The sequence below is a fragment of the Apteryx rowi genome, unplaced genomic scaffold, assembly GCF_003343035.1.
Source record: "Apteryx rowi isolate R43461 unplaced genomic scaffold, aptRow1 scaffold_507, whole genome shotgun sequence".
Classification (NCBI taxonomy): Eukaryota; Metazoa; Chordata; class Aves; order Apterygiformes; family Apterygidae; genus Apteryx; species Apteryx rowi.
This window is the reverse complement of record NW_020450769.1, coordinates 548732-563985: the sequence shown is the minus strand read 5'-3', so window position 1 is coordinate 563985 and position 15254 is coordinate 548732. Positions and strand designations below refer to the sequence as shown.

The window sequence follows — 15254 nt, the reverse complement described above, 5'->3', positions numbered from 1 at the left end:
AGACTGACAAATTCTGTAATCCAAATTTTATTATCTGTTGCCAGCTCAACACCACTCTGTTAAGCAATTCTCAAGTCTTCCTACTCCCTATAGGGCAATTTTTCCGAAGCATATCCCCTTGACTGATGAAGTAAAACTCAGAGTTTTTCAGCAGCAGTTCCTGAGTGGACAGACACTGTTGCGTATATTTTTCAGAAAAACAAACAAACTAGGCAAGCTAGTCCCACAACAAGGAACTTCCTGAACAAATATTCATGCTCTAGAGAAATGGTAACATGTTGTTCGTTTCCTATTGAAATAGTCCAAAAGCAGCATTGACACTCGTCTACAATATAGTGATCACCCAGGGAGCCAGTTCTTGTCCCTTAGACATAGCACTGGATCTGCTCTATTCAGAGAGAAAGAATTGCAACATTCTAGTTTAAAAGTAATAAAATCCTAATCACTTACTGCAGTTCCCCAGATGGCCATCTATCTGTAGCTTTTTAACTGTTGTTAAAGTCACTGTCTCATAACTGGAGTCATGAAAACCATCATATTCTAATTTTCTGAAAGCTTGATAGACCCAATATTCTTAGTACAAACAAAGTGTAATGAAGCACTTTCTTTCCCATAGGAAAGTCTTCCACTCATATTCTTTGATGCCAACTAACCTTGACATCTGCTATTTCCCTATTGATGTGCTACAACTTGGCACTTTTGTAGAGTGGCTGATGAGGCAATTCTGTTCAATGACACCACTTCCTCTTCAACAAAAGGAGTGCAGTAAAATAGCAGTTTGTTTCCTATACCTTCAGGAGAAAGGCTGTGTGCAAATTATAGAAACAAATGGGTAGTCATCAGTTATATGTGTGTATGTGGAGAAGACGAGAGTTTGTTCCTTTCATACTGAACCATTACCTATTTAAAATTATGCAAACTACATCTGGTTTTGAATTTTTTAAGCAAACGAGGAGTCATTCTTGGTCCCACATAAAAAATCCAGCTCAAAATACATAGTGTTTGCTATGGAAATAAGCTTGAAATTAGTCATCACTTAAAACATGATCCAAACATGTATTTACAAATTAGTAATGCACATTAGAGAATATCAGGACAAAGAATAGGTTTGGTTTTTTTGCTGTCATTGAAGGCAAAGACATCAAAGATTCTTTGTTCAAGAAAAATGAAATCATTTCTTCTTGACACATATTGCCCTAATGAAGTATTTCACTTGAAACTAAAATGGTAAGTAATATCAATTATCTAATAGCACTCATTTATAACATGGAAAACACCAGCGTCAAAAAAAGGAAAAGCGTTGCATGCTTAAATTAAAGATCAAGTACAACACTTTGGTTTCAAACACTCTGAAACTATTAAACTATTGGTGTTTTATTTGTATTTTACTTGGGTTTTCTTCTATTCCAATCCTCTGCATGCATAACTTTTTTTTTCTATGTGCATGAAACTTCAAATTCTTTAATCTTTAACAGCCATAATTTGTTTGGTGTATAGTTTTATTGGGATTTAACTCTTTTTTTGCTTATATGTCTTTAAGCCTAGATTTATAAAGTACATAAAGAAAAAGCAATTCTACTTTAAATAGTAGTGCCTTTCCCCTAAATGCCTTAGAAGTTGCTACAACAATTGGAACTTAAAACTGTATCTCAATTTTGGAAGTCAAAATTCTATGTTAGATGACAACATAAAAAATTTTTGAACCTGACATGGTTTTAGAAGTGTTAGTTATATATACATCCTTAGATTTTTCAACATTTCTTGATTAACTTCTGCTCAGCTTTAATGATTCAGCTGACCAATTTGCTCAACTGTACCCTTCAATTTAAAGTTTCTGCAAAAATTCTGGCATCTAAAAATGTCAAGAATACCACATACTTCCAACAAAATATGCAAGCACTGCACACACATTAGCAGCGCACGCATCAAAAGCCTGCACCTGTTGCCCTAATTTAATAAAAAAATTTCATTGGACTGATAAAATGTGAAAAAAAATTACAAGTTACACAGCAGATGACACAGCAACATCTGTCCTGCTGGTGGAGGATAAATGTATTCAAGCTCTAATATGATCAAGCAGACAGAGTCACATGAGCAATGCAAAATGGCAGATTATGTTTGTTGATAGTTATTCTACTCTTGCATTTGAAAGTCAGGCTTTTGCAGTTACTGGCTTATTTGTTAGTAGCACTGATTTTTTGCTGGAAATGACCAGTTCAGTCTTTTTTAAGTATCAAAGTTAGAAACACAGTCCAGAATTTTGGCCAAAGTCCAATTCATACTGGAACATGAACTTTCTCTGTGATTTGAAAGAGATTATTCTCTTTTTATGTTAATTTCAGTGGCAATATGTAAGAAAAGGAATTCTTCACAGCCTTTCAACCAATCATCTAAAATAAGACAAATATTTCCCACAGTTTTAGTTAAATTAGTTATTTTTATCATGAGAAGTGTTTATATTAGTCCCTATAAAACTAATTAATCTGCATATACAGATAATTTGTAATCACAGCCTCTCCCTACAGTTGTACTGCAGTGTATACGTGTATGAAAACTGTCTAATGCTTTAATAGCAACTAGAAATTTTACAAGATTCTTCTAATGTACTTGTRGCCATCTACGCATTAAGCATCTAGACTAAGGTACCAATCTAGGCTTCTCTATAGACAATGGGAAAAGATCTGTAATTCTGGAGAACACTCAATCCTCCTAGGACAGTTGAGGCAGTTAGTAAGAATTGTTTTCTAGTGACTTTCAGTTTCTTTCTGCTGCCAATAAAGAGAGACTACATCACTATTTTGGAGTAGATATCTACATTTTAGGTGGATTGAAGTTAAGTGAGGAGAAACCTGCCTTCTGTTTGTCAGAAAGTGTAGACTACATCTTTCCTAGTAAAACTAATTATTCCAGGGTTTGTTTTCTGGATTTGAGACCAACCAGCAGGATCTTACTTTGTCTACCTGTTAAGCTCTCTCAGTCTACAAAACAAGGTGGCCACAACACAACCACCTGCTATGAGTGGTCCCTGGCCCAGGTTCTTTGCTGAGCTAAGTTCAGGAATTGTTTGGAAAAATGTTAATTGCCCCAGAGCAAAAACTGTACCAGAAACCATTCTAACAATTAAGAAATATAAATATTCCAATTTGTTTATCTGTGCCCACCCCTGGTACATTTAATATGCTAGTATGGTCCTAGACTACAGGTTTTGAGACATGTTAGGAATAGAGACTATTCCTGGTTTTGCTCAAAGTCATTTTACTGATGCCAGGCCTCCTTTTACAATTCTCATATCTATAAAACAGTAGTAACAATACCTTGGCTACACATTTTATCTATGAATATAGCTAAAGTAGCAGTTGATAATATTATTAAAATATGGTTTATGCAAATTATAAGAAAATATAATATTAATAATTTGAATGACATATACATAGTAACAATCTTTTAATGATATGATTCCATCACTAATTTCAACACAGTTAAAGATAACAAAAAACATCTTGAACCAAACCTTTTTATAGCTCCAACATTTGCAGGTGACAGTGACTGTGTTGTCAGGTTTATTCCACTAAACATGAACTAATTAAACTTATCAAAGTGATCCTGTATTTTTAAAAGGAAAACTGAAGAATGAAGATCAAGACCAAGAGTCTTGATGATTTTTGAAACCGTTAAGAAATCTATTTAGAGTGTATTTAGAAACTATTTAGGAATCAAGCTCTATTTTGAAAATAAATCTGGGAACACATTATTACTTTAATAGGAACGTAAAAAAATGGACTCATTACTGCTTACAAGATGAGCCTTATAATTTCCCTTCAATCTCCCTTTCATCTTTGATGATGATGATTAGAAGTACAGTCACTGAGAGTACCTAGTCTTCTTCATCATGAACAAGCTGTACAAGCTAAATTCTCCTTAATTTCAGAAGAGAGATTTCTTGTATGAGGCAGCTGTAACTGGAATTTCAATGCTTCCTCTTCTATCTTCTGATTTTATGGGTAGACAGACACCTGACTAGAATACCATTGCTGGATTTCACATATATAATAAACTATATTAAGTGCCTCTGTACTTCAAGAAACAAAAGCTGCATAAGAAATACTAGATGTAGCCATAAAATCAATTAACAAATAAAACTGTTGTTATTTTTCAACCCAAATAAATGCCTCAGCAGTTCAACTTGAAAAAAGTACACTTGAAAGATGATTAGCTGAATAGGCTTAGTTAAAAGTTCAAATGTCAAAGACACTGTTCTCAGAGCTTCTTTGCTACATAAGGTGAAAGAAGAGCTAGACGGCTGTCCCAGCACATCACAGAAAATGTCTGGTGCCAATCTTTCTTTCTCATGGAACGTTCCTTAAGGAAGGTGGCCTGTCTTCTTTTTTCAGAAAGTGGAAATGTACTGAAAAGTGCATGAAGCTCCTGTCAGACATCTCATATAGAGATTTCTTAGAGCTTTGGAAGATTCTCTTTAAGTCAAGGAAGGTAAAAGTCTCTTGTACTTAAAAAAAAAAAAAAGTGAGGGAGAGCAAGAGAGAGAGAAAGACAAAGACAGAGAGACAGAAAGAGACAGAACAGCTTTCTGTCTTACTAACAGCCTTCTGTTGCACAAGAAAGTCAGAGTTCTTCAAAGAAAGAACAAGTCAAGTCTTCAAATACCTCCAGAATATTTCCTTTATTTTATAGCTTATTGAGGGGAAACTGGTTTCAGTTATTAAATGATAAAGATAGACTGTTCAAATACAAACATTTCAAGATATGGAATACTAAATCCTTTGCTAATTTTCGCAATGCCTCATTTCTTACCAGAAATAATAATTTACTAATAACATGTATTAAAATAATAAAAACTCTCTTGCTCTCCTCAAATCACAATAATTCAGAACAAAATTTACATAATAACATATCTGGATTTTGGTTGCCAATTTTTTTTGGATATATACATGTTCTGAGAACTTAATCCAAATATAGCATAAAAGAACATATAATTGATTATCACTGTTATTATGAGTGACTGTCTCAGACTTTTGGATGTGAAAAAAAATCATAATTTTCTACACAAGAAAATGATGAGTACATAAAACAACCATGTACCAAATCTGAATAAAGGAAAAACTGCTAAGAAATATATTGCTTGTCTTTGTCCAATGTGTTCGTGGACAGATAATCCTCTGATCAATACTCCCATCCACAAAACATGCCTTAGTATATTTTTTGTAAAAATCAGTAATCCATATTGTCCAGATTAAGGATCTTGAATACTTTAAATACAAGTTCAATTTATGCATGAATACTGAAATATGCTTAAGAGGCATCCATATCAAATACAGCTTATGTAATTATTACCGTAGATGTATTGCTAAAAGGATAGTTTAACTGATCTTGACAAGCATTAGCAATGAATAACTCTAGAGAAGAAATGCATCAGTGTAGTAGGACTCTAGGGGGTGTTCAGGGCAATCCTGGCTTTGGAAACATTTCTCATACACAAAGCAATGTTAATGTAGTTAGACAACACCTCAGTAGTATCATATATAAATTGACAAGGCGGAACCAAGAGTTCACCTCTGCTAATGAATGGTGGCTTTCAGGCTGCTTCAGTGGGCATGAACTCAACTCTGAAGGTTGTTCATATAGCAGGATCTCATCTCACACAAGACTGGCTAAACTGAGAGACAGTTCGGGCTGGAGAATGGCTTCTGAGTCACATTCCCAGGATGAGTCACAGATCAAATCTGCAAACTTTCTGTGCCTACTTGGTGAAAGATCTATTAGCTTTGAAGAACAAGACAATTTTCAGTGTTTTATGAGCCTCTGACAGTAGGAATTTTTCTCAGATGTACCCTCAATTTCCTAAACAAACCCTAACTCTTATAAAGAATCCTGTTTGGAGCTGAAGGATTCTCTGTGATCTAGTTCAGTTCCCTTTCTCATCTTGCTCATGATCTAAGGACAGAGATAAAGGGAAAAAGGCTGAAAAGAGAAGAACAAAAATGAAAACTGTTCTCGCCCTGCCTCCTGGGGAAAACAGCAGGAGAAAGAGGGGAAGGTGCTAAGGTTAGATAGCAATTAGGTCATGCATTTCTGAGGAGCAAAAGCCTTGCAACCAAGCCTATGCTCAGAACCCAAAGTTCAAGCATTCTCTTATAATTGATCCTGCCAGCCATGGCGTTATAGGCCCAGAAGAAGCCAGAAAGTGAAGTGTATCAAATGAGAGAAAGGAAAGAAAAGGGCTTACCAGTTAACAAAAAACCTACAAGAGTATGTATGGACAAGTTAATTCTGGAAGTATCAACTATTACATTGTTGTGGATTTTCTCATCCTCACACCTCCTAATGTCTAGGCAACAGAACTCACTTCCAAAGGGTGCTGATTCCCAATGGCTTTCACATTTAGCTGGGTGATACAAGATCACCCTGCCATGGAAAGGGGCACTCTGCTCCCCTCACATCAGTTCCAGCATTCTAGCAGTCATAGCAGCTTTCTTCACAACTGAAAACTAAACCTACAACAACAAAAAAAGATCCATTTTCACTTGGATCAGAAATCTGGACTGACTACCGCTGCTCTATGATCCCTCAAGACCTTGAGGCTAAAGGCAGGAGAGGAGTAGAAGACTACTCACAGCTAGACTGGCCTAAGCTGATCCCAAAACAACACATCAAGACAGCTAATGAGAGATATGATCAGAACCCGTTTAACAGGGACTAGTAGTGATTAAACTCCAACTGGCTTCAAAGGGAAAAGACCCTACTTTTCTCATCTTCAGTGGTATCACTATACATTCTCCAAAATAAAAGACGGAATGGGTTTATCTTAACTACAAAATGATTTTCCAAGCATCAAGATTACAATATTCCTTTGAATCAGGTACATTTTTTAGAACTTGTTTTTTTTGCTTACAAGTCCCAACATAACTCAGGACTCAAAATATGGTCTGAATAAGTTTTGTTTATCATTAGGCTTAACTTTCCTAGGACAAATGTATAGTTAATTAACCATTATGTCCCTCTGGACTCTAGTTTCTTGTATCCTCTGTTTCTATCCAGGTGACAGTTAGGTCTCACTGTGTTTGAACATATCTTATACTCTCAGAAAGATCAGCATTATTCAGACAAACTCCATGAAGGATCAGTGTGGAGCAATAATGTGTGCACGCTAATTAATGCATATTATTGTGGGACATAATTTTGAAAAATAATACAAATGTCAACTTACTGCTATGTTCATTCTACTTCTACACTATATTCACACTGGGAACTAGTTGTGAAACAGTAAAGCCAAGTGGGACCATAGGTTACATAGTTCAGCCCCCTTGGGAGTTCTGTGTGAAGATCAGCATAAAACTTCTTCCTCTATGAATATTTTGGGATAAGGCAGAAAAGGATGATGAGACATGGAAAAATTAATTCAAATGATCCAAAGACATAGGAGACTCTTCCTAATGTCAACTTTTAACTTGTTTTTGATGTCTCCCTTCAATTTCCATTTAAAAATAACTAGTGGGGACACAATTTATATGTATTTTATTCAATATTGTAATTATTGTGAAAGACTAATCTTGTTTTCACTATACTTCTTTGAGAGGGCCCTGAAAAGCTTTTATTTGTACATGTAGAACACCAGTTTCTAAGAGCTGTAGCTGGAGACCAGTATAAATGATAAATATGAACCTTGTGGTGATTTTGGAGCATAATTATTCATAAATATGGTGTGGTAGCCAGCAACTTATTAAGGGTGCTTACTGTCTGGATATATGGAGTAATGCAGTTTAAATCCATGTGGAAATTAAAAGTCAGCTAGCTTTCTACGTGCATCCTTTTCAGAAGAAAGAGAAGGGGAAAGGAGAAAGGAAATGTTCCATCTATTTTTAGCTTAATGCCTCAGCCCTGAGAGGCAACAGACAGCCAAACATATGCTCTTGTTTATGGCAGGAACGCTAATGGCTCTGACAACCCCACAAAAGGGGGAAGTGTCAAGACGCATAAAACCATTTCAGTCACTGTGTCCCAGTAACCAGAGAGTTTGGTTGCAGCGAGGCCCTTTATGTGATTTGTTCTGCTTTCTGACCCCAGATTCAAAAGAAAGACCACTCACCTCAAAGAACTTAATGGTACCGAATTTATCTGAATTTCTTCCATTTAGAATTCAAATGCACTGCTGCTCTTCTTATAGCCTGCGTCTATGCATCATTTAACTTCCCTAACTCCACCTAGATCTCTTGATTTTTTAAAGAAGTAAGTAGAATTCAGTAAGGCAGAGGTATTTTGAGGTCTCTGGACAAAGTCTATATCTCATTCCCGTAGAGTCTGTCATTGAAGATTCAGTTCTTGTGATTTTAGGGAGTTAGACTTTGTCGCACAGGTTTGCATCTGTGGCTGCTTTTTTTCTACATTCAAAGAAGTAGTGGTTAATTGAGTGTGTGTTCCTGCAAAGTAGAAGTAATCATGGGAAAAGGGAAGTAGTGCACTTCAGCTGCATGTGTTTCTAGCAGATAGATCCAAACTACAATGACGCAAAAGAAAAAAAAAAAAAAGGATGACATATTATTTATATTCAGTTCACTTCTACTCAACTATGTGTTTTCACATATAAGAACAGGTCTGTATTGGTAACATTCCAATGTGACTTTGCTTTAAAGTGATTTAACTTTCAAGCAAACTGAACCTGTGTGTGGAATCTGCTACCAATTAACTTTTAAGCATCATCCAGATAAAAAATTGTATTCCGTTAGCCACTGACAGTCATTGTATATGTGAGAAGCTCAGAAGTACTGTTTCCTTCATCTTTGACTTGCACCAACTGAATGGTTGATACCTACTGCCAAATTTCATGTTTTATTTTATGTATTCAACTCAAGGGTCAGTGTGTTTGTGAGCGTACACCCATGTGCATGCCAATGTGCCACACACACATTTATTTGTTAAGCAGACAAATGGCATTTGCCTATTAAAACATTCAAACCAGGGTTTGAAAAACCCACTGAGACTATACTATCATGCATGCCATTGTCACTCATGACACAGGAATGGTGTTCATACCTTTACTTCTGCTGCTATTCTCTCATTTATGTCAGGCATTCTGTCACTTGTATTCCAGTTGCAAGCAGTGGAAAAATTCCCCTATAACTCCTTCTTTCAGCTTTTAGAAACTATTCCTGAGATTTTCCAATGCACAGCTAGAGCTTCCTGCAACATCCTTTAGCAATGGGGCGAGAATTCGGAAAAGGGTAGACACTGGGGACTGAATTGTCCTTCCCCTATCCAGATATCATGAAGGAGATAGTCACAATATGGCTAGAGGAAAAAAGGAAAGAAAAAAAAAAAAAAGAATGAGGGGTTGTCAGAATGGATTTTTGTAGAGAAAAAGTAGAGCAGAAAAAAAATAGAAAATACTGTAGAAAAGTAGAGTTGGAATATAAAAATGGGTCCTGAAAAAGAAAGGAAAGGAACTGGCAAAAGTAAATGGGAAAAAAAGAATAGTCTATCAGATAAAGCTTAGGTGTGGCAGTCAGGATTCCCGAGTTAGTCCCCTATGTACCTTTCACTGAGTGACCTTGAAAAAGACACATTCCCTTCTAGTGCTTCAGCTTCCTTATCAGCAAAACAAGCATATAAAATATACAACTCTCATAGAGAGCTGAAAACACCTTTAATTCTTGGTACAGAGGTAATGACACTAACTTACTGCTATTAGAAAGAGAAAAATGACTTTGTTTTTTATTACTTGCTACGCAAGTGACTGGTAACCCTACCTGAGAAAAGTACCATTGTGCCTGGTACTGACATTGAAAGGTACAGAAATGAAAAATCATGAAAAAAGCAAAAGTACACAACAATTTCAAAAACAACCTGTGTAAAAATAATTTAAAAATTGTAGACCACATGTAAACAAATGTGTTGTAGCAATTTCTTTGTGAGTGAGGACAGAGAAATACAAATAGAAGCAGGGTAGACTTAACACTGCTCTTCTCAATTTCAGAACTGTCAGTCAGAAGGAAAACAGACACTGGAATTTTGAGAAACAGAGACTCAGAAACTGTGGAAAGCAGAGACAATGGAAAATATGAGCTTTTTGATCCAAAAACAGTTTAGTGTGAGATAAGTACCTTTCAAGGAAATAACACTTTTTTTTTTTCATTTATTCCAAAGAGGAAGGAAAAAAGACTTTGGAAACTTGAAAACCGTCTTGAAACACAGTCATTCTTAATTTCTATTCAGAATCCTGGGAGCAGCAATGGAATGGTCAAGACTCATTTTCATTATCATTTTCAGGTTGTAAGCATTTGGGAAAGCCTTCAGATCAGCTGAACCAGCCAGTGGAAAGGAAGAAAAATTCGTAACAAAGAAAGAAATTCAGCAACTTGAGAACCACATGAGGACCACAACCCTAACAGCAGATATGGCTTAGAATTTACTTCCACATTTTTTTCCTTGTAATTCTTGGATAATACCAAGGCCTTTTTGTTGTTCCAAATGAAAGGGCCCAACTTGTCCCTTGAAACTGCAGGTACAGACCCACCACTCATAACACACTTTTGGAAAACTACTTCCTTTGCATGCTCAGACTAGGTAAGTAGCTCTTAAAAGGAGAGAGCACCAAAAGTTTCCTCCCCTTTCTGGCTGATAAAAGGAGCTGTAACATCGTATTTCTCAGACCACAAAGAGGCAGAGGCTAATCTGAAGCACCTAATCAACCTCTGGAGACAGCATTCTCTTAAAAATCCGGGCATTGTCCTTTTTCATCAAAGCTGTCTGGCAGGGATGGTTGGTTCACAAGGATGACAGTATTCTTAAAGTATGGATAGGTGCTCTCCAAGTTTTTAACTCCAGCAGGTGTTAATCTTGCAGTTAGTGTGTATGTCTGATTCCCATTTAGGTTCTCCTTCAAAAATGTTCTTCTTTTGTTTTAGCATCACTACAGTTTTGGCCAGGTTCCAAAGATTTGTAAAGAAAATTTTAATGGACTTCTCTATAGATAATTTATGCAGAAATTACTGTCAGTCTCATGGGCAGCTACTGAGCCTCACTGTGATTGGAACTAATAACTATTACCAAGATATGATAATTTCATTTAACATTAGGAAACCATCTGGTGCCTTCATTTCATGTTGTAACATAATGCCACTGTTTTGCTAAATCTACTCTCATTATAACAAGACAAAGTACCTGATAAAAAACATATACACAGGATGTGTACAGATAAAATTATACTCCCGATCATTTTTGTGCAACTTCCCAGATGTCATACTGGCATAGATTTTTTTTACATAGGAAGGGACTAGTAAAATCTAATCTGAGCTCCTGTATAATGAAAGCTATGTATTTCATTGAGTAGCCTCTACAACAAAAACATAACATCTGTTTGGGCTATGCTATATCCATTCTTCTCATAATGGCTGTATCCGGCACATCTCTAAGTAAGTTGTACTAGTGGTTAATTACTCTCACTGTTAAAAATATACACCTTATTTCTAGTGTGAATTTTCCTAACTCCGGCTTTGAAACACTGGATCTCATTATGCCTTTTTATGCTAGATTAAATAGCCATCTACTGTCAAAAGTCTCATTGCCATTAAGACGCTTATGGACCATGATCAAGTCACCTCTTAACCTTCTCTTCAACAGATAAAACAGATGATCTTTAGCTTCTAACTATAAGGCTTACTTCCAGACCTCCAGTCATTCCTTCACCTTTTATAAACCCTCTCCTATTTTAAACATATTTTTGAAACACAATATTTCATTAATGGCCTCTCCTACTTGATATTCCCTTGTTTATATATCAAAGAATTTAATATCTACTGTTTTAAAACCTCCTTTAGCTTACTGATAAAACAGAAAGTATTCTAAAAGCAATTTAAAACACGAGTATTTATCCTTATTTTTTATACACAATGCAGAAGAAAGTATACAGCACTTTGTCTTTTCTATATTGTCTAGATTCAAAGTCACTTCTGCACAYTGAGGTATTTTTCTGATACTTTTTGTATTCCTTTATCAATTGTCTGTGCTTTAGTGTTTTTTATATTATTATTAATATCTATGAGTTGTTCAATTCTAGTAATGCCCTTTAAGGTAATCCAATTTACAGTCTTATTTTAAACATTTTCTTGCCTTTTTATTTTCTTCATGCAAGAAAATGGTATTTCTGAAACAATTTGTTTATACATACAAATATGTACATTTATTTATACATACTAATACAGATACAATACATTGATCAGAATTACAGTATTTTGTTTTCTGATAATTACGATACTAATCAACCTAATTAGATAAAAATGCCTAATTTTACCAGAAAGTTTACTGTAATAGATAGATAGAATGTATGCAAATGTTTTGTTTTCTTTTTTATGGAATATATATTTAATTAGATTGTATTCCTTATACAGCTAGCTCTAGCAAATATCATTTACATCAAGCAAGCTCTAATTTGTACCTGGAAGATGCTTCAGAAACTGAATGAATCAAATGAAATTGTATAGTTTTCATTCTTCTATTCTCTTTGAACATGATTTCCACTTATTTGTTTGCTAGAACAGTCGTAGCTACTTTTAGTGCTTAAGCTTAGATCCATTTCACTAGATACAGAATAATAGTAATTAATTGGCATACTATTTAGTTAAGATAATAAATTGTAATCAGAAAAATATTAGGAATCAGTTGGTTGCTAGTTGTAACAGAAATACTTAACTATCAGTGCATTCGTATGGCACGAATACCTATTAATTATGATCTGCTCACACATAAGTTCCAGCAAATATGTTTATTCAACAGAATAAACCTAAATTTGACCTCAAATTTAGCATCTGAATAAAAAATTCCTGTTTTGTTTTGACTTCTCTCTTTCATAATTGAGTAGGAGAATTCAGAATGTACTAAAAGCAGTTATATACCAAATTATGTGATCTGACAACATAAATCTATTGTGTGTAAGTCTAGGCTATTTCAAATGCATATATTGCTAAAACAAAGGTTTTTCTATGCAGGATGTGCAGTTGCTACTTTGTTAGCAGTAAATCCTCTCTGGGTCTTGGATACAATATACTAGACAAACACAAAATATACTTAGATAAATAGAAACAGAAAGAGGAAGAGAGCAGTAAGGAAAAAATATGCAGAAAAAGGAGCAGTATATTAATACACAGAGGGGAAAAAAAACATCCAGAGAAAAAGAAATAGTGTGGCTGCTAAAAAAATCCAAAAACATGCACATGCAGGCACACGCATGAAAAGAGAGAATAATATAGAAAATCAAGGGGTAGGGAGAAGGAAAACTAAAAGTTAAGAAGATGCAGAGAAATCTGTTTCTGGCAACTAGACAAAAAGACACTGCTAAGTAAAAATTGCTTCATAATATTTTAGACACTATAGTTCCAATCTGAAAGAGAACAAGTTCAAAGTCTTCTGCCAGGCAAAAATGAAATTAAAGCCCTGTAGTGTTTTCTTGTAACTCAATAAATACCTTGTGTCAACTCTTTATGGCTTGAGACTTTAATCATTTTCATTCTTTTAAAAATCTCAGTCTAAACTTTCTTTGAATGTTGTTTCGTGAATTGTTTCACATATTTCCTGTCATCAAGAGACCTCTAATTGATTAGTTACTTCTATTAATTTCCTCAGCTCCTTTTCCAAGAATCATTCTGGGGAAAATATTCAGAACCTTCCTAGTGCATGCGATAACGTAAGCAGCCTAAACACCTTCAGGTACCAAACATTAATCAATTTTTATTTCCAAGCAGAAGTTGAAAGCCCTGTAATTATTCTAAGAAATTAAAACTATGTGTATACTTGGATTGCCACTAAAGTTGTGAGATTGAATACTGAGTATTTAGCCTTGGTATCTGAACAAATTTTGTACTCTCTGCATCTGATGAGAAGAACTGAGTACACGTTTTTCAATTTCTGGGCCAACTTACAAGCTGCCTTGGGCCTCAGTCTATCTGATTTCAAACACCAATGTAACAGTCACCTCAAAGCTTTATGCGACAGCATAACAACTCATAAAAACAGAATATACTAGCTAAAAGTCTTCAAAACATACCAAAGATCAGCCAAACTTTGAGAACACCTTTCTCCTTGGAAGATCTGAGACAAGTCTATGCTATCAAAGATGAGGGGATACAGAACAAACCAGCCTTTGTCCCCTCACGCATACTTCTTACAAATTTAAGCCAAATTAAGCACTTGATGAAGGTAGGAAAGAAACATTTCTTTCTAATACAGCTGCATATTTTACTATATTTCAAATTGAATGACCTAAGTAACAGGTTAAAAGGAATAGAAAAGCTGGAAGGATCTGAGCTTGTTATATGTTTCCCAAAAATATGAAGTCCAAAAGATTTTCCTCATCCCAGCCACTGATATTGTAAGTGTGATCCAGTTGCTCAAGCAAAGACTGACAGATCTTTAATTAAGCAAACTGCCACTGAACTGCTCCCATAACTCATACTGCGACAAAACTCATTCTTCTACACAGCAATGGGAGATTTGTCTGAGCAAAGTATTCAGTTTTTTTGACCTATTCCATAACTGTATATTCAGCTCTTTAAGCAAAAATCATCAGAAAAATTGTCTTTTATTTCCCATGAGAGAGTTACACTTGCTTTCTTTGCTATCTTGCAAATCCTCAAAAAAGTGCTTTTCAGTTGGTTTTGACAGCAGCGGGAATCATATTCTTTACTACACCTCAGCAAGGTGCACTCTTTTCCTCCACAATCATGATATGAAATCTTTGCAAACAGAATATAAGGCTTACCTTGAAGAAAGTCATAGTTGCTCCATCTTCAACTGCTCCGTACTCTATCTTTGTCTGCTTGGCCAAATCATCGGCAGAATCAATAGGGGATTCCATACGTTCCACTGTCAGAAAGGCGGCTAGGTTAGCAGTGTACGAGGAAATGATGATAAGTGTGAAAAACCACCAAATGCCTCCCACTATCCTGGTGGAGAGGGCTTTGGGCATGAGYTCAGAACCTAACGGAAACCAGGGGAGAAAGGTGAAACCAGTGCACAGAAAACAATTAATAAGAGTTCAGTACTTTTTGCCACAGTGGTGAGATGGAATCACTGTGCAAAAAAATCTTTAAGCTACAGGCTAACATACTGCTTGTACAAACACACATAACTGAAATGAAAAATAAGAACTAATTACACTCATAAAGACAGTTCTTTTTGGAGCTGTGGGAATCAAAGGATAGTAATGGGAGACGCAGGGAACAGTGCCTTTTAAAAAAAAAAATCTATAC

The 15254-nt window shown here is 35.4% G+C and overlaps 1 protein-coding gene across 1 annotated transcript in view; it reads right to left on the bottom strand.

Annotated features, from left to right (window-relative positions):
* The window catches only part of GRIK2 (glutamate ionotropic receptor kainate type subunit 2), a 424643-nt gene that overhangs the window by 80347 nt on the left and 329042 nt on the right, over positions 1-15254 (bottom strand). Inside the window, exon 13 of the mRNA XM_026079986.1 lies at positions 14765-14982. Within this exon, the coding sequence (XP_025935771.1) occupies positions 14765-14982 (218 nt within the window). The remainder of the gene's footprint in view (positions 1-14764; positions 14983-15254) is intronic.